Below are 24132 nucleotides of genomic sequence, written 5' to 3'. Positions count from 1 at the left end.
ATCTGGGCCTTAGTCCTTCATTGCCTCAGGTAAAAACTTGGATTGTGAGCCTTCTAGGAACAGCGAAATATAGACTGTACCTGAAAGCAACTTGCTTGGAATTACTATTGGAAAGGCATGAGATAAATCAAAATAAATGCTATAGGCATCATCCCTTAAAAATAAACATGGAATTGCAATGAGTTGTTGATTTGTGATTAATAAAAGAGACAACTAAGACCAGGTTACCCATCCCAGAAGGGAGACTTTTGGCCAGTCCTAGGTTTCTGCCAACCTTATCCTAATGCATTGTGGGACCTGTAGCACTGATTTCAATGGATAGAATTGTGGACTACAAAATCTACACTGCTTATGGATGTAATTTTAAAACCAGAACTGGCCAAAAAGTCTTTCTTCTGGAATGGGTCCTGGTCACCCTATCTAAGACAGAGGAAGTGAACAAACAAGCAAGAAAGACGGATGATTTTTTAAAGTTCTTTTTTGTAAAGAACTACAGCGGGTGCAGGTTTCAGCCCTATGGTCCGGACCCAGACACTGAAGGCACCACTTGTGCGGGTCGGAGAGGGAGATAGGGCGTGCACACCGCTGACACTTTTTGAAACCCGGTGACGGGGGCATGAAGGGAAAAACTGCTGTAGCAAAATCGAAGCCCGAGGCTTCGATGGTGCCAACAGGCCCCGCCGGGGCAAATCGAGAAAAAATGAAAAATAAAACGATTTTTTTTTTTTTTTTTACACAAACGGTAACTAAAAAATAAAGAAATAAATTATGAAGAGAAAAAATACGCGCGAGCGGGAAGGCAAGTGAAAAGAGAAAAAACTTCCAACAGCCGTTGGAAACACGCGTCTTCTTAGCTCCGCGGAATTAAGAAAACTGGGGACTGCGCGCCTCTGTCGGGCGGGAAGGCACTCGTGCACGCGCGGTGTGGCCTAGCTAGAACTTTCTAAAGTTCTTAGAGTGCAATCACTCTAAAATTGTCCGTACCGGGGCTCCGTCGGTGCCGTCACCCATCAGTCAAGAATATGCTGCCTGCTTGTTCTGGGATAAAGTCTTTCTTCTGGAATGGGTCCTGGTCACCCTATCTAAGACAGAGGAAGTGAACAAACAAGCAAGAAAGACGGATGATTGCTTACCTGGAGTTTTGGTTTCATTGGGAATAATACAGCGTACAAAATGTGGTGCTGTGGATCTCAGATTGGCCATGAGTTTGTTGAGGTTTTCCTACAAAGATCATGAAAATAAGAGATAGCAAATATAGAAGGGATTTAAAAAGAATGTATCAAAAAATAATTTGAAGACAATTCTGCTCCAACTACATACAGGGTGAGAGCAGCAGTCAGAGGGGAAGAAGAGGAGGAAGAGATGAAAGTGCTTCCAGTCTTGAAGACCTAAGCCACAAGGGGTAATTTGTGAAACTACTGGAATTAAACCTCAAGTCCTCTCACTACTGAGTTACAAGAGCCAGGTAGAGGCTCCTCTTGCAAAAGAATGTACAACAAACCTTCCTCTAGGGTGGAGCAAAACCTATTACAAGCTTTGCATTTTCTTCCATACTGTTTTGATCATTGTGCAAATAATTTCATTCACGTTACTTTTAATTTCCCCATGGAAACCCTGACCTACTCTCTATATAAGATATAAAAATGAGTTACTTTGTGCAGCGATGACACTGTCTGGAAGGAAGCTCCCTTTTTGCGCTTTTTCTCTCCGCTGTGATCAGCTGAGAACAAAATACAAGCAATCAGTGATGGATGAGTCAAAAGTAGCCAGAAATGGTGTCATGGTATCCACTTCTGAGAAGAAAGTGGAAACAATAAGCAACTCAGAACAGGTGCATAAAATTTAGATGTTCACTGATAATACCATTTAAAAAAACACAAAGTTAAAAGCAGATCTTTAGGGAAGGCCTGAAGGCCCAATGGCTGATAATGATATACAAAAATTCTCAAAGCAGAAGCAAAGAGTACAAAACAATACATATATCTCTTTTGAATTATTACGTGAAAAATATTCCTTTATGCTTTCTCACTTTTGGACAGAAGGCTGAAAAGATAAACCTCATCGCAGTAAACCATGTGGGAGTTTGTCTGAGCAGGGATGGAGCCCTACATGAGCTATAAAGTAATGCGTTAAAGAAAGGTCTTGTAGAAAAGCATAAAAGATAAACAATGCTAATCTCTTTGACATACAGCAATTCACTTACCACTGTCAGAACTGATGTATTTTTCGAAGAGACATGCCAGGAGTTTGTTGGAGGATTTTTGGAAAAAGCCCACCACAGTTTCATTAAGAGGATCTTTGTTCTTCTCAAGCCATCCCATGATATTGTAGGGCACCTTTGGCGGTTTAAAGCAACAAAGCAAAATCACAAACAGAACAAAGAGCAGATGATAAATATTATTAATATAAGTGGTCCTAAGGTTCTGTGGGCCTTTCTCCATTCAATGTGCCTTTTCCCTCTTCCACTGAAATTCTGTTGCTCTTTCCCAGAACATCACCCAGACTTAGGCCAGATGGCTACTGTGTTCTGTAAGGGCAAAATTCATTTTTCCTCAAGGGGCACCTGTACTATGGGCTGTAGTCATCCTTAAACTTTCTCCAAATAATTTTAAAATTTATTTCATATCAAATAAAACTTCAAGATGCATTTTAATCAACTGTGAATTTACTTTAAAGTACAGTGTTTGGTATTCATTACAAATAATACACTGTGAAGAAAATTAAATGCAATTTGCTTATTGCAGGTTTCCGGGTCTCAGTGCAATAAGCATGATGCCAGCTGGGGAAACCCTGAGATAACTGAAATGTAACTTACCACACCAGCATAGTGAACCAGTTCAAAGTGAGCTTCGTATTTCCGTTTTTTGTCAGGCCTGGGTTTCTGCAGGTTGGGTGATTTGCCAAGGTGGTTGTCATAGAGTTTGGCTTTAAAGGTCATGTCTGTTGCCTTTGGGAACATGCACTCCTCTTCAAGGATGGACAAGATCCCCAATGGCTGCAAACATAAACATGTTGAGTAGTTTTGACATGTTTAGAGGAGACACAAGGACCGCTCTTGGTTAATTACCACAGCTATAATAATGTCTGAATAATAATAATAATAATAACTTTATTTTTCTATACCGCCATAGTCAAACTGACTTCTAGGGGGTTCATATAGAAAGAAGGCTGGACAATCAGCGAATTACAAAATGCAAGAAGAAGGAAGTTACATCATGAATTGGAGAAGCATGGGGAAAGAATACATGAGAGAAGAAAGATGTTACATAATAAAATGGGGTTATAAGGGGAAGAAAAGAAAAAAAATACCTGAGAGAGGTGATCTGATTAAGCAAGGAATTTGCCAAATAGAATGGTTTTAATTGATTTTCGGAATGTGTTGTAGGTCTGTCTGGCTTTATTTATGTGGTTTCCTAGCCAGGATTGCTGTCTGTTTGCTTGGAACATGAAGGTTCTGTCTAGGAAGGATTTGTATTTGCAGCCTGTGATCTTTGGGTATGCAAAGATGTTTTTGTTTCTGGTTGTACGTGTGGGGTTGTGTAGAGTGAAGTGTGTTTGCAGGTAGGAAGGTGCTAGGCCCCAGACTTGTTTGAAGCAGATACAAGCAAATTTGAACAGTATTCGCGCCTCCACAGGTAGCCAGTGTAATTTCTTGTAATAGGGGCTAATGTGGTCTTTTTTTTCTCAGTCCGAAGATCAAGTGAACTGCAGTGTTTTGCACTAATCTTAATTTTTGTACTGTTTTTTTGGGGATACCCAGGTAGGCGATGTTGCAGTAATCTAGGGTAGATAGGATCAGCGACTGCGCCAGTAATCTGAATGATGTTGTGTCAAAGTATTTTTTAATAGTCCTTAGCTTCCACAGCATGTAAAAGCATTTCTTCACCAGTAGGTTTGTGTGGTCAGTCATGGTTAAGTGAGTATCTAGAGTGATGCCCAGTATTTTATGGTTTTGGCGATTGGATATTCATGGCCGTTTATTTTTAATGATGTTTTCGTTGTTTTGTTGTTAGGGCTTGCCAAAAAGACTTTTGTTTTCTCTGCGTTTAGTTTTAGTTTGAAGCTCCAACAAGAACAAGAATGGTTGAGGGACTAGGGGAGTTGCCGTCCAGCGGGGGGCTAGAGAAACTGAGCCTCTTCTCCCTTGGGAGGAGAGGACTGGGAGGGGCATGATCGAAGCATTCAAGATATTGAGGGGAGTTGACTTGGTGGAGGGGGAGAGACTATTCACCCTCTCCAGGGTGAAGAGAGTGAGAGGACACTCACTGAGGTTGGAGGGGAGGGGATTCCGTGCAAACTTGGGGGGGGGGAGTGTTCTTCTTCACCCAGAGAGTGGTGGAGATCTGGAGCGCTCTTCCAGAGGCTGTTGTGGGGGAGGGCACCCTTCAGGGATTCAGGACAGGGTTGGATGGGTTCCTACTGGAACGGAACATGCGCAGGTGGGGCTGGACTCAAGTGGGGCGCTGGTCTTTGGCCTAGGGGCTACCGAGTGAGCAGACTGCTGGGCATGATGGACCGCTGGTCTGGCCCAGCGGCGGCAGTTCTTGTGTTCTTGTGTACATTAGACAGAATGTGAGCCCAACAGGACAGACAGAGAACAATGCTCAAATACCTAAATAAATTCATATAAACTGTTCTGAGCTCCTCTGGGAGAATGGTCCAGAAGATTGAATTCGTAAATGTACAAGTTTATAAAATTAGGGGGATGGTGGCAGTATGGCAACTCCATTAGCTAGGGAATTCTATACGTTATGTACTATTTCAAGCATTATAATGGAAGCAAGATGCCAAAATGGCAAATCCGGCAGAACTACAATTATGCACCATGACACAGAATAGCACCTAAGTGTTTCTGCATAGATCTGAAAAGGAGGCACAAGAACGGGAAAGACATAGATCAGGGGAGTTGCCTTACAATGCATGCAGTGTTATGGAATTTGGGGGAATTGCATCCCATCTCACACACCAGGATTTACACCTGGCTTAAGTTGCTCACATCATGCTATTTTATAAAGGGCGTCCATTCCAGAATGCCCCTTATAGAATACTGTTCAGCACCAACTTTTTTTTCAGTGCCATTTACTGAATCCAGTCCTACATGTATATTCAAGCACTGCCAATTAGACGAGGGATCTTCAAAAAGTTTCTGCACTTTTATTTTTTTTTAAACACTATTTATTAAATATAGTGGTACCTTGGTTTATGAGCATAATTCGTTCCAGAAGCATGCTCGTAATCCAAAGTACTCGAATATCAAAGGAACTTTCCCCATAGGCCATAATGGCAACACTGACAATTCGTTCCAGAACCCAAAAGGTGCCGAGGAAGTGGCGAGGGGTGGCCCAGGGGTGTGTACCTGCCGGGTGCCGGGTCTCTAGGAAATGCCTCCTACATCCGGCAGTCGCTGGAGAACCCCGCAGTACCGCTTTGGGGGGATGACTCTTCTGTCTGCCAGCCGCTGAAAAATCCCTGAGCCCACACAGCGCCACATCAGGGGGATTCATCTTCCATCCACTGGTCAGCCTTCCATGCCGGGTGCCTTCCGCATGTTGGAGAGCCTATGAGAGCCCACGCAGCCGAGTGCCGTCCCACCTGCACGTTGCGTATGATCACACACAACATCAATTATCGACATTGTGCGTGATCATACGCAACGTGCAGGTGGGACGACACTCAGCTGCGTAGGCTCAGATAGAGGCTCTCCAACATGCGGAAGGCAGACGGAAGATGAATCCCCCTGAAGCGGCGCTTCCTGCAGCTGTAAGTGCTCATATATCGGGGCAATGCTCGGTTTGCGAGACAAAAGTTTGCTGAGTGTTTTGTTCATCTTGCAAAACACTTGCAAACCGCGTTACTCGCAAACCGAGGTTCCACTGTATCTCAAAAGCAAATTACATCACTTTTCCACATAATCACCCTGTTTTGCATTACATTTTTCCCCAATGTCCTACTAACACACCCTCTTATCACTTCTCCTGCCCCAAACATTTCCCGCAAAAGTATGAAAGTGCGGAAACTTGTTGAAGGACCCTCATATATGCATATTTGCATTGACTGTAGCTATTAATTTAAATGCCACTAGGAGTGTTTAAATGGAAAAAAAAAAGCATCATAATGTAATCTTATTTTTCTTTTATTTGTTTTATCTTTTTTGCCTTCACTGAATATCAGCTCCAATGCACACACCATCACCAGTTTTGTGCCAGAGCAAATTCTAGGTTGATTAACTCTGCTGCAAGATTGATTACTGGGGTTTCAAGAATGACACATAGAACTCCAATGCTGAAACAATTGCATTGGTTACCCATTTTAAGATTCTTTCAACCATACATCAAATTTTATATCACGCTTTGCCGATGATTTCGACAGGGCTTTGTTTGTTTGTTTTATTTACCAGCCTAGGAGATATTTGAGATCAGAAAATAGTATGAAAGTGAGTTTAGAGGGTAAGATGTCAATCTCTCATGTTAGGATTGGTGCAACAGTGCTGTCTTTGGCAGGTGCTAAGCTTTGGAATGCGCTGCCTGGAATTTTGCGATTTTGTGCTGGGAGGATGAATTTCCAAGAAAATGTTGAAAATGCAACTGTTTGTTAATGCCTTCCTGTGTTCGTTTTGTTGAAACCTGATCTGCAACTGGAGCTTAAGTTGATTTGTGTGTAATTTGTAAACTGCATAGTTAATATGCGGTATATAAATTTTTCAATAAATCTGAATGTTGAAGAGACTAATGTGTATATTATAAGACATAATGAACCCTACAGTCAGGAAGAAGTGTAGCTTTTTGGTCTGTTAATAATGTAGGCGCCACTCCAAAGCCTAGTACAAAGATTTTATTTATTTAGTAGGTTTTATAAAGATGGAAGAATATAGCGAAATTCACCAGCGTTCCTTGCACCCTCACCTTTTCGATGAGATCAATGCAAGCCTGCAGGTCCAAACCAAAGTCAATGAACTCCCAATCTATGCCTTCCTTCTTGTATTCCTCTTGCTCCAAGACAAACATGTGATGATTGAAAAACTGTTGCAGTTTTTCATTTGTGAAATTGATGCAGAGTTGCTCAAAGCTGTTATACTGTGGATGGGAAAACACAGTAAGATTGCTGAGAACAGGGGGACAAACAAATATGGTAAATAGAAAAACAATAGAAGGAGATGCATCACGCATTATAAGGAAGAATAAAAAAAGAAGCTTTCTGAGATGTTCTCCAACATTCCGACCAAAAAAGCAGAAATTTTTAGTGACATTAACATTAGGAAAGGTAGCATTTTATCTACCATTGTACTTCCATCATACTTCTGCATTTACCACTAAGGCTTTCCATTTACCACATACTAGTTTTTGAAGTGAATATGCAGGAAGTGCAAAATCTTACCATATTTTAGTTAAAGGGCCCCTATGTGTACTTTACAAGTATACCTGTGGGGTATTACCTCAGTTCTCGAAGCACAAGCGTGCATGTGCATTTTCACTGATACCTGTGTAGGTACAGCAGGGGTGTAGCCAGACACCCAATTTTGGGTAGGCCTGGACCCCAGTTGAGTGAGCAGAAGAACCCCATCCTGCAGGCGATCCCATCTCTCCTAATTCCACCCAGGGGATCTGGTCTTTCAAGTCCCTCATCCCTGCCGCTGCAACTGCTGTCTCCGCCACCTACCTTTCAAAAGCCAATCTTTGCTGGCAGTGAGCAGCGTGACCGATATGTGCCGTTTACACGGGTCCCACAATCTTCCTCTTCTGATGTACTCCACCTGCACAGAAACAGGAAGTTGCGTCAGAAGGAAGGCTGCGGGGCCGGTGTAAGCAGCGTGTATCCGTCACCCTGCTTGCTGCCGGTAAGGATCGGCCCTTTAAAGGTACACAGTAGGAGAAGTTTCAGAAGGTATTAGTTGGCAGGGCTTGGGTATCCATGGTATAGCTGATGGGGATACCCAAGCCCCACCAGCTATATCATAGATGTGCTGCTACTTGGTGGGCCTGAGCTCACCCATAGCTATGCCACTGAGGTACAAAGAACATGTGGCCAGCTGCATCTGGTTTTTTTTCTCTGGATATAATTTTGCTGGAAAAAAGTATGACTGTAGAGCTGAAATCCAATCTACTGTACATGTGTATTTTTCCTGTGCAACCTATATACACCCCCCAGAAATACTTAGAAGAATGTGCTGCCTATAGCAGCAACAAAGGAGAATGGTTTTCAAGACAGCTGATTCATGTGGGCACAGTGCTTTTTACCTGTTAAATAGCTTGGAAATTATTCTTCCCCAGGCTATTTGGGATAACTATAATCAGCAGTGATGAGTAATAAGAATCAGAGTTCATTGGGATGAAGATTGTGGCATACCTCCTAGAGTTATATTGGAAGCTAGCAGGGAAAGTTGTGTATCTAGAATTCTGATAGTGCTATGAGATACTGTTCTCATGCTATTTCCAAAAAACAAAAGGAATTGACCCTCGAAATATCCACAAAGAAGAAAATCCAGAGAAAACAAAAAAAACTCTGTGGAGTGATGATGTTCCTAAATGGACTTTATTTGAAAGTGTCAAAGTTCCAAAGGTACCTTTAGGAACATCGTCACTCCACAGAGTTTTTTTTGGTTTTCTCATGCTACTTCCACCATGGCAAATACTTCCTTGCAGAGGCAGTGGGGACACCTTATTTGTTGGAGGGGCCAAACCAACCAAACCTCCAGTCCTGCCTCCAAGCTCTCTAGTTGTTGAAGAGGCCACAGTCCCATTGGCCCATCCCATTCCACTGACTATGATCCCCTTGTATTGTAGCATGTCTACCAAATGGTGCTTACGTCGAAGATCTCAAATCCGGCAATGTCCAGTACACCGATGAAAAACTGCCTCGGCAGCTTGGTATCCAGCGTCTTGTTAATGCGCGTCACAAGCCATTTAAACATTCTGTCGTACACTGCCTTAGCCAGAGCCCCTACAGCGTACACCACCTGCAAGACAACATTTAGCAGAGAGTCTTAGCTGGCCATATATCAGTGAAAATCAGGGATTGATTTTGAGTTTAATACTTCAGAGCTTCAATTTTTGATTCATGCTGCACATTTGGATACATACTACCAGATTTTACAAACCAGGCCTACCTCACCCTGGTACATCTTAGTAAGATATGGCTGCATACTCCACATTCTTGATGGAGGGGGGTGGGGGTGTTCACTTCAGAGTATTTTTCAATATATTTGGTGGGTTTGCCGAGTCAGAAATGTTAGAGCCAAGTACTTAAGATACTTTGTGAAAAACCTTGTTCCCATATATTGATGAATTATTTATTACTGTTGTTAGACTTTAGCCTTGGAGGTAACCAGTAGATTTTGGACAATGCTTTATGATGGACCTCATCCACGTCCTTCATGAAATAATTTATGTAAGTAATAATTTGCATTTATAGTAAGTTTATAATATTGCTTATTGTTTGATAGGGTCTCAGTAAAACAACTGTGATGCTCTCAGAAGAGTGTGGGTAACAATTTGGATTACATTAATAAAATCAACGTTTTGTAATGTGTGTATTTTGTTTCAGAATAAAAACAATATAACGTAACGAAACAGTTCCTTTAGCTGCAGGATTTTCTTACAAAAACAGCACAGCACAAAGTAAAGTCAAGATAACATTCAATCCTCTTCTCACCTGTTCCACAGTCTGACCTTTGGTGACATATTCATTGCCAACTTTGACCCTGGGGTGCAGCAAGCCCTTAACTAAGTCTGAAGAGCTGACAGCCATGAGGTATGCAACCTTGTCTGCATCTAATCAACAGAGGAGAGAAAGAGAGGTGCTCAGTTAAAATGAGAGATCAAGTTTTGATGGTAGTCAAGTCTTCATTTTTTCATTGCAGCTCTTAAGTTAATTGAAGCCAATGTTATCGAGATATGACTTTAGAATTGTGGTTCAAGGTATAAGAACATAAGTCGTGCCTCTGCTGGGTCAGACCAGAGGTCCATCATGCCCAGCAGTCCGCTCACGCGGCGGTCCATCAGGTCCAGGACCTGTATAGTAACTCTCTATCTATACCCTTCTATCCCCTTTTCCTTCAGAAAATTGTCCAATCCCTTCTTGAACTCCTGTCCTATCACGCCCTCTGGAAGCGCGTTCCAGGTGTCCACCACCCATTGGGTGAAGAAAAACTTCCTAGCATTGGTTCTGAATTTTTCCGAATGCCCTCTCGTTCTTGTAGTTGTTGAAAGATTAAGAATCTATCCCTCTCCACTTTCTCTATGCCCTTCATGGTCTTATAAGTCTCAATCATATCCCCTCTAAGTCTCTGCTTCTCCAGGGAAAAGAGCCCCAGTCTCTCTAATCTTTCAGCGTATGAAAGGTTTTCCATACCTTTTATCAAACGCATCGCTCTCTTCTAAACCCTCTCGAGTATCGCCATATCCTACAGAAATTGGATTACTGCAATGCTCTATATTTGGGGATGGTTTTTTCCAGGTGTAGAGCACTGCAAGTGGTACAAAATGTTGCCGCACGACTTATTTGTGGAGGTGGTAGATTTGAGCATTTTACCCCCCTCTTGCAATAACTGCATTGGTTGCCTATTAAGAGCAGGATAATATTTAAGGCATTGGTGCTGTTCATAATGGAGTGCATTGGTGCCTATCACAGTCTATAACGTGGCATCAACCACAGTGCGCATTAAGGTCTGAAAGAGCAATGCGTCTGTCAATGGATGGATCACAGCAGATAAAATATGTTGACACTAAAAAAACAAAAGCAATTTCAGTAGCTGAGGTGAATCTATGAAATAACCTGATTGGACAATTGAGGTTAGCAGATATAATTCAGTATTTAAAAAAAAAACAAAACTTTTGAAAACATTCCTATTTGTGGAAGCTTTTTTTTTTTTTTATAGATGTGAAGCACTTTTTAATAAGGAACAGTAGACGCAAGATGTGGAATTTTATATTATGTCAGCATTTGAGGTTCTGTTACTGATTTTATTTGTTTTCATATATGTGTTATTGCAACCTGCTTAGGTTTTAGACGGGATATAAATAAGACATGATTTAACTAATTTTAATTTTGAACTTATATTCCGCTTCTAATCAGTAATTGATTCAGAGACGATTACAAACAGAATAAGAATCCCACTGCTGCTGTTTGTGATCTTGGGCAGGTCACCCAGGGGTAGGTTCTACTATGGAAGCAGTGCATGCAAATCTATCTGTAATAAATAAACGGAGTGCCCTCGGGATTGGCCCCAAAGTGACGGGCTGGGTCAAGAATTGGTTGAGTGGAAGATGGCAGAGGGTAGTGGTTAATGGTGATTGCTCTGTGGAAAGGGATGTTACCAGTGGTGTGCTTCAAGATTCTGTGCATGGGCCTGTTCTTTTTGACATTTTCACAAGCGATATTGCTGAAGGGCTGTCAAGTAAGATTTGCCTCTTTGCGGATGATACCAAAATCTGCAATAGAATAGACACCCCATATGGTGTGAATAATATGAAGAAAAACCTAATGAAGCTTGAAGAATGGTCTGAAATTTGGTAGCTAAAATTTAATGCTAACAAATACAAGGTCATGCATTTGGGCTGCAAAACCCCGAAAGAATGGTACAGTTTAAGGGGTGAAGAACTTATGTGCACAACAGAAGAGCAAGACTTAGGTGTGATTGTATGTGATGATTTTAAGGTGGCCAAACAGGTTGAAAAGGTGACGGTGAAAGCTAGAAGGATAGGAAAGTTAGAGTGCATAGGAAGAGGTATGTCCAATAGGAAAAAGGAAGTATTGATACCCCTGTGAGACCTCATTTAGAATATTGTATGCATTTCTGGAGACCACATCTTCAAAAAGATATAAAAAGGATAGAGTCGGTCCAGAGGAAGGCTACTAAAATGGTGTGTGGTCTTCGTCATAAGGCGTATGAGGACAGACTTAACGATCTCAATATGTATAGTTTGCTCTATAGGTAATCAGTGGGCACCAGCACCTATCCTTCTCTCTAGCCCTCTTCCCATCTGGCACCCCCCACTGGCATCTCAGGGCACGCCTGGAGGGCCTTCACACACACGCGGACATTGACATGATGATGTCATGCATGTGTGTGATGTCATCGTGATGATATCCACGCACTTCAGGTGCTTTGAGCCACAGCCACTACCGTTAGTATGCCGTGGCTTGAGAAAGTTTGTGGGTCACTGCTTTAAAGGAAAGGCGGAAGAGGGTAGATATGATAGAAACGTTTAAATACCTACATGGCATAAATGTGCATGAGTCGAGTCTCTTTCATTTGAAAGGAAGCTCTGGAATGAGAGGGCATAGGATGAAGTTAAGATGTGATAGGCTCAGAAGTAATCTATGGAAATACTTTTTACAGAAAGGGTGGTAGATGCGTGGAACAGTCTCCCGGAAGAAGTGGTGGAGATAGAGAGAGAAGAGATATTGGTTACTGTGGATGGGTAGACTAGATGGGCCATTTGGCCTTTATCTGCCATCATGTTTCTATGTTTCTATGCATATTCATTGTGGGTATCCTAAAAAGCTGACTGGCTTTGTGTGTCCTGTGGACTGGATGGATAATCCTTAATCAAGTGAATAAGACAATAAGATAACTATCCTGACAAGCAGTAGGGAAATATTATTATTATTAAACAATACCTCCGACCTGGTTTACAGCACAATAACCCTAACCATGAACAACCAAAGAAACTGCAAAGAAAGTACTTGATGTCACCACCGGCACCAGGCTCCACAGCCAAAGGCGGATAATTCACTATCAGCACCTTAAAAACGCTTCTTCTATGAAAATTATCTAGAGGTAGGAAAAAGCCTCATATCTCCCCCTCCACCAAACCGATAACTCAGGTTTTGTAGACAAGTAGAGACTCACTAGGGTATATTTAAATCATTGACATAAAAAACCTCCTCAAATAATGTTTCAAACAAAGAAAAAGCCTTGTGCAATGTAGTGAATAAAGGTCCGCTTAGTGCTTAGATTAGAGCTACTGGTGCCTAGGGTGACCTCAAAGGGCAGTGTCACACGGAGATAGATATAAAGACACACCACACATCGACGATGGCCAGCGTTTCGCTAATCATAAGCTGCCTCAGGATGAGAACGCCGGTCAGTCTTTCAATTCAGCTCCAGGATTAAACATGGCGGCTCCTCGAACAGTAGGGAAAGACTGGGTTTTTTTTAGCTGAGAATAATTTGTAAATGGGAGAGGAGTAAAATCCTCAAAGGTCTTTTCCTCACCTCAGATTGATATTAATCTGAATAAAAGTCTAATAACAGGTCTAATTTCAAAAATGTAATACCTACCCCATCTTTAGCATCCTAAGCCCCCCAAATATCCTTCTCACTATACCCTTAACCTTATTGGAGTTCTTTCTCTCTCAACTCTTGTAAACCATGCCGAGCTCTACGATTGTGGAGATGATGCGGTATATAAACCTAAGGTTTAGTTTAGTTTAGTATGAATGTAATGGATCATCATTCAGCCATTAATGATTTTATCATCAATGATCACATTTCATGATCAGGTTCACACTGACTCACTGAAGCCAGGGTGTTTCTCTTCATCACTATTTTCCTTCTCACACCTTGCAACATATTATATAATCACTTGCATCTCATGTGAAGCACATAGAAAACATTTAAAACTCAAGCCTGGGCTTAAACTGTAGCCTCGGAAGGTCTGAAGCTTGTGCAGAGCTACATCCATCTTGCAGTCCCCACAATTCATTTTACGCACTTTATTGAATTGTCTGCTTACTTTCAGTCCCATCTGCCTCTGCTTGCTCTTCCCTTTGTTTCTGTTTAAATTTCATGTTCCCAAAGTGCATTATCGCTCCAGTGAGTTTATAGGCAGCATACTTTTCATCTGACAGGAATCCCAAAATGTCAAAGGCTTGCTGTGTGAGAAAAAAACCGGCAAATTATAACAAATCAGATCTATCACAAAAATCAAACAGGTATAACTTTCAGGTTCCATTCCTGGCTTTTGCCAGATCAAGTTTCAAGTTTATTTAAATTTTGTTATCCTGCCTTTTCAAAGTTTCAAAGCGGCTAACATTCATAATACATATGAGTAGGTTAAGACGATTAAGACAGAATAATAAAATGGCATCAAATATTAAAATAGCATCAAAGTTAAAAAAAAACAACAACAGCAACAACAATAACAAAAAACAAAACTTTAAAACTGATGAATATACTGGTACAAAAAGGAGTGGGGAAGAACTACAATATTTTTTAAAGTAAAGAACAAAAATGGAAAAAACAAAAAGGTTAGGTGGACACTGCAGTTTTTTCCTGAGCAGAAAAGCTGGTCAAAAGAAAATTCTACTATTTGGTTAAAAGAGAATATCTTTTAAAAGGACGGTTGCACTGCAAAAGCATCTTCAAAAAGCGTGGTTTTTAAGCTGGATTTAAATTTGTCTAATTAATTAATTAATTTCTCGAATATAAGCTGGCACTGAGTTCCAGTGACGGAGAAAATGCAATTTCTGATAGTATTAATAACCCTTAATGATGGGATTATGAGTAAATTCTGATAAATTGAACAGAGTGTACGTTGGGTGGAGTGGGGAATAAGGAGTCTATTAATGAATTCTGGCTGCTGGGTTTGTCTAGTTTTAAATGTGAACAATATTATTTTATAAGTGATACGATGTGAGATTGGGAACCAATGGGATTTAATCAGTAAAGGTGTAACATGATCAAATTTGTTTTGCATTATAGATTATTTTGATGGCTGTGTTCTGAATTAACTGTAAGCGTCTGACTTCTTTTTTTTTTTTTTTTGTAATTCCGTTGTAAAGGGCGTTGCCGTAGTCCAGACAGGAGATGACTAGTGAGTGAATAAAGATGTTAAGAGATGATTGATCTAGAAACTTAGTGAGTGAATGTATCATTTGCAGACGGATCCTGAAACAGTAGAGTCTAGAACAGGGGTGGGGAAACTCCGGTCCTTGAGGGCCGGAATCCATTCAGGTTTTCAGGATTTCCCCAATGAATATACATGAGATCTATTAGTAGGCACTGCTTTCAATGCATATTCATTGAGGAAATCCTGAAAACCCGACTGGATTCCTGGTCTAGAAGAATGCAAGAACTTTTATCAGTCCAAGGCAATGTAGGCCGACTTTTATTTCATAAGGATGAGTGATGAAGAAATGGCATTTTCAAGTGGCAGAACTATGACAGAGATTTTTTTCAGATTCACAATGAGTGTAACAAAATTGTGCCGCTATTCTAGGGCAGGGGTGGGCAACCTTTATACACAGAGGGCTACGTGAATGTCAATACTATCACTGGAAGGCTGCAAAATTATGTAATGTTGGAAGCAGAAATACACAGAGCTCCGTAGACCTTCTGTGATAAATAAATGAATAAGTAAAAAGGTAACAAAAAATGAGGGAAACTGCTAGAGTGGCTTGTCTGAAAATAGTTACAAAATACAGTATTTAAAATCTCCAAAAGGTCTGATCAGTGGCATAGTAAGGGGGTGCAGTCCGCCCTGGGTGCTCTCTGCCCCCCTTTCTCACTCCTCCCCCCTGCCGCACGCACGCCCCTTCCCTTCCTCCCTGTACCTTTTTAACTCGTGTTGGCTTCGGCGCTCTTTCGGATGTCACGTCTGCGACCCGCGCCAAGGAAGTGATGTCAGAGACAACGCCGAAGCTGACGTGAGCAGCCGGTTCATGGTGGCTCGCGCCGAAAATAAAAAGGTACGGAGAAGGGGGCGCAATGCGTGGCAGGGGTGCGGGGAAGAGGGAAGGAGCACTACCCTGGGCACTTCTCACCCACTGGCTCTGATTAATGATTTCTGTGTATACTTCTCGTGGTCTTAGGGGCTGCATATAATTTGATGGCACCACATCGGGCCCAACTGGCTGTAGGTCCCTTGCTCTAGGACACAGTTTTCTTTTTGATTCCTTCCCATTGAATATGGTAGAAAGAAGTGGATAGGGTTTGATGAGAGAGGAGATGAGTATATTTTCCTGGATGGTATGAATAGGTTTATGCAATTTGAAAAAAGCCAAAACTTTTCCAGGTTGGGAAGATTTTGGACCTTTGGTCTGCTATCTAGTGGAGACTTGGGTTTGTGATCCTGCACACTAGCATCAGATCGTCCAACCCTTTACCAAGGAGCAATTGACCCTTGAAAGGCAATTTGCTCAGTTACTTTAGAGGCTGAATCTCGCACTCACTGTCTAATCCACAGCACTCTACAGGTGGAGACAGCGTATGCCGAGACCTTGCTGAGTACTCTAACAGGCCATACAGTGCGTCTGCCACATAATCTACTCTCTCTCACTGTGCCATGCTTGTGATGGATTCTGTCTAGGCTGACACTGCAGCCATCTGAAAGGGAGAACCTCTGCCTCAGGCAAGCCTGGAAACCGGACTGCTTGCTTCAATGGTCTGCCTCTTGTTCCTTCTGTCAGGATTGAGACATCAGCCCCTCACTGTGCGCACTCGGGGGGAGGCAACACGACCAGCCCTGATCCTGGAGAACCACCACAGAGCAGTTCAGCCCGCACTCAAGCCTATTGCGGACAGAACCTGGGGAGAGCCTATCGAGGGGTCCAATCCCCGAGCTCCCTAACTATTAGTGCAGACCGGGCAAGGGGGTGCCCTGCAATGCAGGTGGCCCCTTGACTATAGACTTCTGACCTGAAAGTCTGTGTTCTCCCACAGCCAGAGATGACCTGAAAATGTGAGCTTCTGCAGCACTGAAAAGCCTCTCGATCGGATAACACCCCCCCCCAATAACACCCCCCTAAAAACCCCATTAGCATAATAGACAGACTCCTACCACCTAGTGTGTAGAGAGAACAACTGAGGAGTATGGGACAGCCCAGTGAAAAGGGGGTAAAATGGAAAAATGCAAATAAGGCTCTCTAAACGCACCCTGTGTGTGGAGGTGCATAAACCCAGTGGTCCAAGACTGATGTTCCTATTGGACTAGAAAAAGAATTTAGGGCATATTTTGGGGGAAAAAAACCCAACCCAGATTATGTGGGAATTTAGTATGAACAATAAATTATACTTTTTCATTTGCATGAAAGTAAGATCCCAGCCCAGTATCCAATCTCAGGTAAACTGTAATTGCTCATAAATAAACAATGAAAATAAAACTCCAAAGACCTGCAAGTGCATGCTTTGTGCCACCTCATTGAAGTTTTAGATGCTGTGTTAGATTAAGCTGGTAGAAATGTATCCAGCCCTTGTTCATTATCTCATTGAGGCTACTAAGCTATGGCTTGGAGCAGTGTTTTCAACCTAGCCCTCAGGGACCATGTAGCCAGTTGAGTTTTCAGAATATCCACGATTTGCATACCCCGCCCTCATCTCTCTCATGCACCTTCTTTGGGATATCCTGAAAATTTGACTGACAAAGTGGTCCCTGAGGACAGGGTTGAAAACCACTGATGCATAGGGACATAAATCAGACTCACATCTGTGGCCAATAGTTCTTCACCATCATCCAGATTATCCACCGTGACAACCCCTTGGGAGCTGAAGTGATAATCGTAGGGGTTAGTAGACACCAGTAACATATCTGTAAAAGAAATTTAGGCTGAATTAAATAGTGCAACTAATAGTCTACGGTAATACCTGAGCATAAATAACTCCTCTGTATCCTAAAGATAAAGGGTTGCTCAGGAAAAGAAGAACCATTAATTTAAACATGTACAAATCAATGCTCTTTCTGGTCCTCACAATTCCAACCTACAATTCCCTGAACATCAGTGATTTTCAAATATTGTCACAGTGCACTGCTCTTGTTAATTTAATTGGATGGTAGCCTAGTGGTCTTTTTCATTATTGTAGTGCTATGGAAGATAATAATCTGTCGCCTTGGCCCCTTTCTCTGAACAATTTGACACAGGGTCTCTGTTCCTCTTCCCCATTTTTGCCCTGGGAAGCTGGCCAACCTCTTGACAGAACTTAATTAGCTATAATCTTTCTACGTTTGTTCCCTTGTAGAGGTGGAGATGTGTACATCTACTGTATTCTGGGCTACCGGTTCAAACAAGAACCAGCCTCCATTTGCAAATATGTGACCATCTTTGAGAAAAGGTGACTAAAGTAGCGAGTCCAAAATGTTGAGAGCAGCTCATTTTTCAGGCCATGGGTCCCATAAGCAGTCTGCAAAAGTTATACTCGTATGTTTGAACTTCTTTAACTTTTTCTTTTCTTTCTTTTTCCCTGTCCTATTGTTTTATTTATTTTTTACCATATATGTCTCTCCTCTGAACTTTAAAAACACTTGCCATATTTTTCGCTTCATAAGACACACTTTTTTCCACCCAAAAGTGGGTGGAAATCTTGGTGCGTCTTATGAAGCGAAGGTAAAAAAATTGGAATCCCCCGCATAGTTGCAACACCTCCCCCCCCCCACGCGCATCAGAAGCACCGCCTTGTTAAATACCACCCGCCAGCAACCCCCCTGTACAATTGAAAAAAACACACACACCCGCACCGCACCACCTTTCAGGACTGCTCGTCGCCACCCCCCCCCCGTACAATTACAAAACAATCCCCCCCTCTGCCGCCTCTGCTGCTGCCATATCTTTTTCCAAGCCTGGTGGTCTAGCACAGTGTTTTTCAACCGCTGTTCCGCGGCACACTAGTGTGCCGCGAGATGTTGCCTGGTGTGCCGCAGGGCCGCCATCAGGGCAGTACTACCAGTCCTGCATTCAGGGGCCCGGAGCTGACAGGGGGCCCGAGGCAGGGGCGCCAGTAGCTCGCCAAGGCAAAGTGAGTCGAACACCCAGGACTCACTTTGTCTTGGCGATCTAATCTATCGAGCCGATAAGTCTTCTTCTCCCCGACGTCAATTCTGCAGTCGGAGAGGAAGTTCGGGCCAGCCAATCGCTGCCTGGCTGGGCGGAACTTCCTCTCCGATTGCAGAATTGACGTCAGGGAGAGCATGCGTCGGCGTCGGCTTTGGGGCCTGTTATCCATTGGTGGGTCCTGTTCCCCGATGGCAGCGGCAGTGGCAGTGGCTTGGGGAATGGCAGGGAGAAAGAAAGAAAGGGGGCAGGCAGGGAAACAGAAGGAAAGAAGAGAAACAGAAAAAAAGAAAGAAAGGTCAGGGAGAGAGGAAGAAAAAGTTGGGGGAGGGAATGAGGTGTGGAGGAGAGAAAGCATACAGGCTGATAGAAGGGAAGAAAGATTGGATGCACAGTCAGAAGAAGAAAGTGCAACCAGAAATCACCAGACAAGGTAGGAAAAATGATTTTATTTTAAATTTAGCAAAGTGGAGGCAGTATTACCACAGTTTTCAAAGGAATTTGCCCAAATAACTTAATAGTTAACTGGGTAAATTCCCAGAGATGAAAACTTCCCTTCACTTACTATGCACAGTTCTGAATTTATATCTGCTGTCTATATTTTACAATATGGTCACCTTTTACTAAACCGCAATAGTGGTTTTTAGCGCAGGGAGCCTATGAGCATCAAGAGCAGCGCTGGGCATTCAGCGCAGCTCCCTGCGCTAAAAACTGCTATTGTGGTTTAATAAAAAGGATGGAGGGTATATTTGTCTATTTTTGTATGCTATAAAAACCAAATACAGAGAGAGACTGAGAGCTGTTGACGAAGAGCTACGTGTGTGTCTTTCTTCGATTCCAGCCAGAATATCAGCTTTGTGTTCAGCCAAACAGGCCCAGGTTTCGCACTGAATAAAGTATTTTATAATTTTTCACTATTCTGTTTACTTAATATTTCATAATAAAGTAATTATAAAATACTTTCTTTGTGTTTATTTGATTCCTATTCAAGAGAATTACTTTATATATAGTCAATATAGGCACAGAGTTAAATTTTTTAACATTTTCTAATGGTGGTGTGCCTCGTGATTTTTTTCATGAAACAAGTGTGCCTTTGCCCAAAAAAGGTTGAAAAACACTGGTCTAGCATATATTGCTCCCTTGACGGCTCTGTATTATTTCCCGGAAGCAGGAGCACGAGTCAGGAGTGTGGCGGTCAGGGTCAAGCTTTACACACTCCCGCTTGGGCCCGCGTCGCTTTCTGAATGGCTGGCGGCAGTTCTTGCGGGACTCACGAGAACTGATGGCAGCCATTCAGAAAATGCACGGGGCCAGGCGGGTACATGGAAAGTTCGCACCTGACCTCTGCGCTCCTGACTCATGCGCCTGCTGCCCAAAAAATAATACAAAGCTGTCGAGGGAGGGAAGGAAAAATTTTAAAAAGTATGGGTTTAAAAAATAAAAAGGTACCTGTACAAAGTGGGAGGGGGGATGATAAAAAAGGTACAAAGCGGGGCTATGATTAAAGGTACAGGGGGGTATGATTAAAGGTACAAGGGTATATGATTAAAAGTACAAGTGGAGGGTATGATTAAAGATATGTGGAGATGATTTAAAAAGGTACTGGGGGTACATGGGGGATGATTTAAGGTACTGGGGGGCATGTGGGGGGATGGGGGATGATTTAAGGTACTGGGGGTATGGGGCCTGCCTGTCACTAGGCCACTAGGCCTGCCTGCTCTATGCCCTGTCCCTGCCCGTCCTGTGCCCTGTCCTGGCCTACCACTAGACCACCAGAGGGGAGGACAGGTACAGAGCCTGTTAGGGAGAATTTGGTTCAGAATGGTTTTTTTCTTGTTTTCCTTCTCTAAATCTAGGGTGCATCTTATAGTCAGGTGCGTCTTATGGAGCGAAAAATATGGTAATTGTATTCAATTCCCTCTCACCTTTTGTATTGGTTGGTCTGTATGTCTAATTGTCTACCCTATTATTTAAAATTTTTAATTGTGTGTAAAAATATGTTTATATTTTATCAATTTTTGTATCTCACTTAGTAAAACTAAATAAGCGATTCATCAAAGTCGAATAAAACTTGAAACTTTGAAATTTGATGGAGTTTGGACTCTGCATTACAGATTGTTTGCTCTAATAGAATTCATTAAAACCTCAATTTTTGTTTCTAGTGACTTTAGTAGACTAATGGTTAGCGTAGGACTTTGTTCCTAGGGAACTGGGTTCATTACCCATTGTAGCTCCTTGTGACCCTGAGCAAGTCACTTAACACTCCATTGTCCCAGGTATAAAAAAACCCAACAGATTGTGAGCTCAGTAGAGATACTTGCGATCTCCCTCCCCCCCCATACCTCTTAATCTTCGCCAGCGTGAGTGGCTTCTGCAAGCATGCTCTTTGCACCAGCTTTGGATTTCCCTCTGATATCACTTCCTGGCCCCGTGACCCGGAAATGATTCAGAGGGGAACCTGACTGACATGAGCAATAGGCAGAAGTTGCTTGCGCTAGCGAAGATAATATGGAGGTATGGGGTGGGGGAGGGATGGCGCAAGGGTGGCATGGTATGGTAGGGTGGGGTGGGGAGGTGCCAGTGCCCCCACCCACCTGGCGCCTGGGGCAGTCCGTACCCCCCTCCCTTTTACTACATCACTGGGTGGGAGGGAAGGGTTTGGTTTTTTTCAAATGGTTGTCAGGGCCTTTACCAGCAGGGTGGGCTGTCAGAGCCTTAATTTCCTGTCAGTGCCTGAGCCAATCAGGCACTGATAGGAGCCTGAGCCAATCAGGCACTGATAGGAATGTAAGAGTATGACAGCTCAGACCCTGTCAGTACAGTTTGCATGGGAAACATTGCGCTACCCTGCTGTGTATTACCCCGGGTTGCTCATTAGAATACCAATGAGCTCTTTGTAATTCATAGGAATCTCGGTGGCTGCTACTGATGATCGGTAGCAGACACAGAGAAAAACTCTTTGTGCATCAGCAAGAGAGTTTCCTTGCAAGAAAACCTTTGTGTATCAGGGCCTAGGTGTCACCATAGTGGACTGGCTGAGACCTCTTACATCAGGGGCAGTGAATGCAAACTCTACAGCATCCCCAGCCCTGGCTGACCCAGTTATCAGAAGACAGTTTAAGAATTAAACCTGGGTCTTTCTTCCTGGCAGTATAGAGTGTTTGTTTGCCTGTATGCACATTTTGTGTAGAATGCAACACACATCTCAAGTCAACACCAACTATGTTAGGTTGGGGAAAAGCCAACTAAGAACACCAATTAGAAGCAAGCCTGCTTACCCAGCAGTTCAGGTTTCTTCCCAGTCAGGATCTGGTAGAAGATATGGTAGCTTCTCTCTCCAGGCTGCTGAAATATGACTCTGGATTTTTCCAGCAAATCTGAGTGGACAATTACAAAAAGAATGAAGGCACAGAAAGGCTCAGACCAAGACCATCCCCAGCCAGAAACGTGCCCTGTGTGACACGCCACCTTGAGCTCCTATCCCACCCACTGCATCACACCCAAGCAGGGAAGGCAATGGACAGGACTCAATTTTGGAGCCCTGCCTCCCTTGCACCCTTGTGTTACCTCTCTGCCCACACATAGATGAAAATCGTTGAAGGTTGGCTGTACTCAAAATTGAATAGATTAATTAGACCAGTGGTTCCCAACCCTGTCCTGGAGGACCACCAGCCAGTCGGGTTTTTGAGATAACCCTAATGAATATGCATGAGAGAGATTTGCATATAATGGAGGTGACAGGCATGCAAATGTACTCCATGCATATTCATTAGGGCTATCCTGAAAACCTGACTGGCTGGTGGTCCTCCAGGACAGGTTTGGGAACCACTGAATTAGATGGTAATTGGCCTTAACAACCGATTATTGGCTATAATTGGTGTTAATTAGCACTAATCGGCGGTCATGCGTGTTACTGCCCTTAGTTGGTATTCTATAAGTTTTATGCTCAAATTCTAGATTGTGCAACTCCAAGGGGAGTATCAGCTCGGGAAGGGAATAGGCAGGTCAGAGGCATGTTAGGCAGTTATAAGCATGGACTATAGAAAACTATCATTAACTCGCCTAACTGCCTATGGTTAGACATGAACATTTTCACAAGTCATTTGGCTGGCCTAAGTGCTCACGCCTAAAGTTAGGTGCATAGTTGTGGATTTATGCTAGTATGCTATAACTTATTTGTTTCAGTGTTTCTTAGGTAATAGGTAATAGTTCCAACGAGTGCCAATAGATCTTTTCTGTAATCTAATTATGTAAACCGAATCGAGCTCTTAACTTTAGGAGATGATTCGGTAAAGTCTAAGATTTAGATTAGATTAGATAACAACAGTTATGTGGGCAAATACAGTTGTAGAATCCACGCTTAGTGCATATCATCCTGGCACCTAATTTTAGGAGATTTATTGAAAACTACTCCTTATATGGTCTATTTATTCTGCCTGTCCATACCAGTTACTATTCTTTTCTCTCCCTAAGAGATCTGATGTACCCGTCCCATGTAGAGGTCTGCACGGAAATGGGAATCGCGGGAATCCCCCCCTAACCCACGGGACTCCCACGGGGACCCCCCTGTGGTCCATGGGACTCCCACGGGGACCCCCCTCTAGCCAAAGGGACTCCCACAGGGAGGGAAGGCTTTGGAAGCAGGGTTCATCCATATAATATAATGGACACATCAGCCTTAGTAAAAGAGGGGGTTTATAAGTTAATTACCTGAACAGAAAACAAAAAGAGGGTTCCACCAAAGAGATTCCACAAGGAAAACAGCAGCGCAAACACAAAAGAAACTGTGGAATTGCTGATCCTTTCAGAAGCAATTGCTGCTTTTTATGGGGACGGGTGGGGATGGAGGTAATTCCTTGCGGGGATGGGTGGGGACGGAGAGGATCCTGACGGGGACGGGTGGGGACGGATAGGATCCTGGTGGGGACGGGCGGGGACGGGTGGGATTTCTGTCCCCGTGCAACTCTCTAGTCCCATGCTTTCTTGACTTCAGATACAGTCTTTGTCTCTACTGCTTTCACTGACAGGTCATTGTTTCACATATCTACTTAATAGCCTTTCCATAAACAAGTATTTCCTTAGATTGCTGCTAAGCCTGTCCACCTTCACCTTATGCCCCCTTGTTCCAGAGCTTCCTTTGAATTGGAAATAAATTGATTATTTTAAGTTGCTTTGCCTCATGACACGAGCCTACATTGGAGTCTTATGAGCTGTGCTGCTTGTTTTTTGTAACTTTAATGTTTTTATATTTAAGATGGCCAAGGATCCTATAAGACCCCCGAGGAAGGCATTTTCACTTTGCCGAAACACGGCCCATGTTGAGTCATTTTTATTTTATACATTATTTGAATTCTATCCTAAGGGTCA

General features: G+C 42.9%; 1 protein-coding gene across 2 annotated transcripts in view; it reads right to left on the bottom strand.

Annotated features, from left to right (window-relative positions):
- Positions 1-24132, bottom strand: part of MYH15 (myosin heavy chain 15) — a 143725-nt gene that overhangs the window by 79954 nt on the left and 39639 nt on the right. For both annotated transcript variants that reach the window (XM_033941288.1, XM_033941289.1), the window contains exons 10-19: positions 22044-22142; positions 17425-17528; positions 13737-13875; positions 9649-9767; positions 8804-8953; positions 6903-7073; positions 2816-2995; positions 2204-2336; positions 1653-1720; positions 1134-1221 (exon numbers count right to left, since the gene is read on the bottom strand). In XM_033941288.1, the coding sequence (XP_033797179.1) occupies positions 1134-1221; positions 1653-1720; positions 2204-2336; positions 2816-2995; positions 6903-7073; positions 8804-8953; positions 9649-9767; positions 13737-13875; positions 17425-17528; positions 22044-22142 (1251 nt within the window). The remainder of the gene's footprint in view (positions 1-1133; positions 1222-1652; positions 1721-2203; positions 2337-2815; positions 2996-6902; positions 7074-8803; positions 8954-9648; positions 9768-13736; positions 13876-17424; positions 17529-22043; positions 22143-24132) is intronic.

The sequence above is a fragment of the Geotrypetes seraphini genome, chromosome 4 (genome assembly GCF_902459505.1).
Source record: "Geotrypetes seraphini chromosome 4, aGeoSer1.1, whole genome shotgun sequence".
Lineage (NCBI taxonomy): Eukaryota > Metazoa > Chordata > Amphibia > Gymnophiona > Dermophiidae > Geotrypetes > Geotrypetes seraphini.
This window is presented reverse-complemented; position numbering and strand designations above follow the sequence as displayed.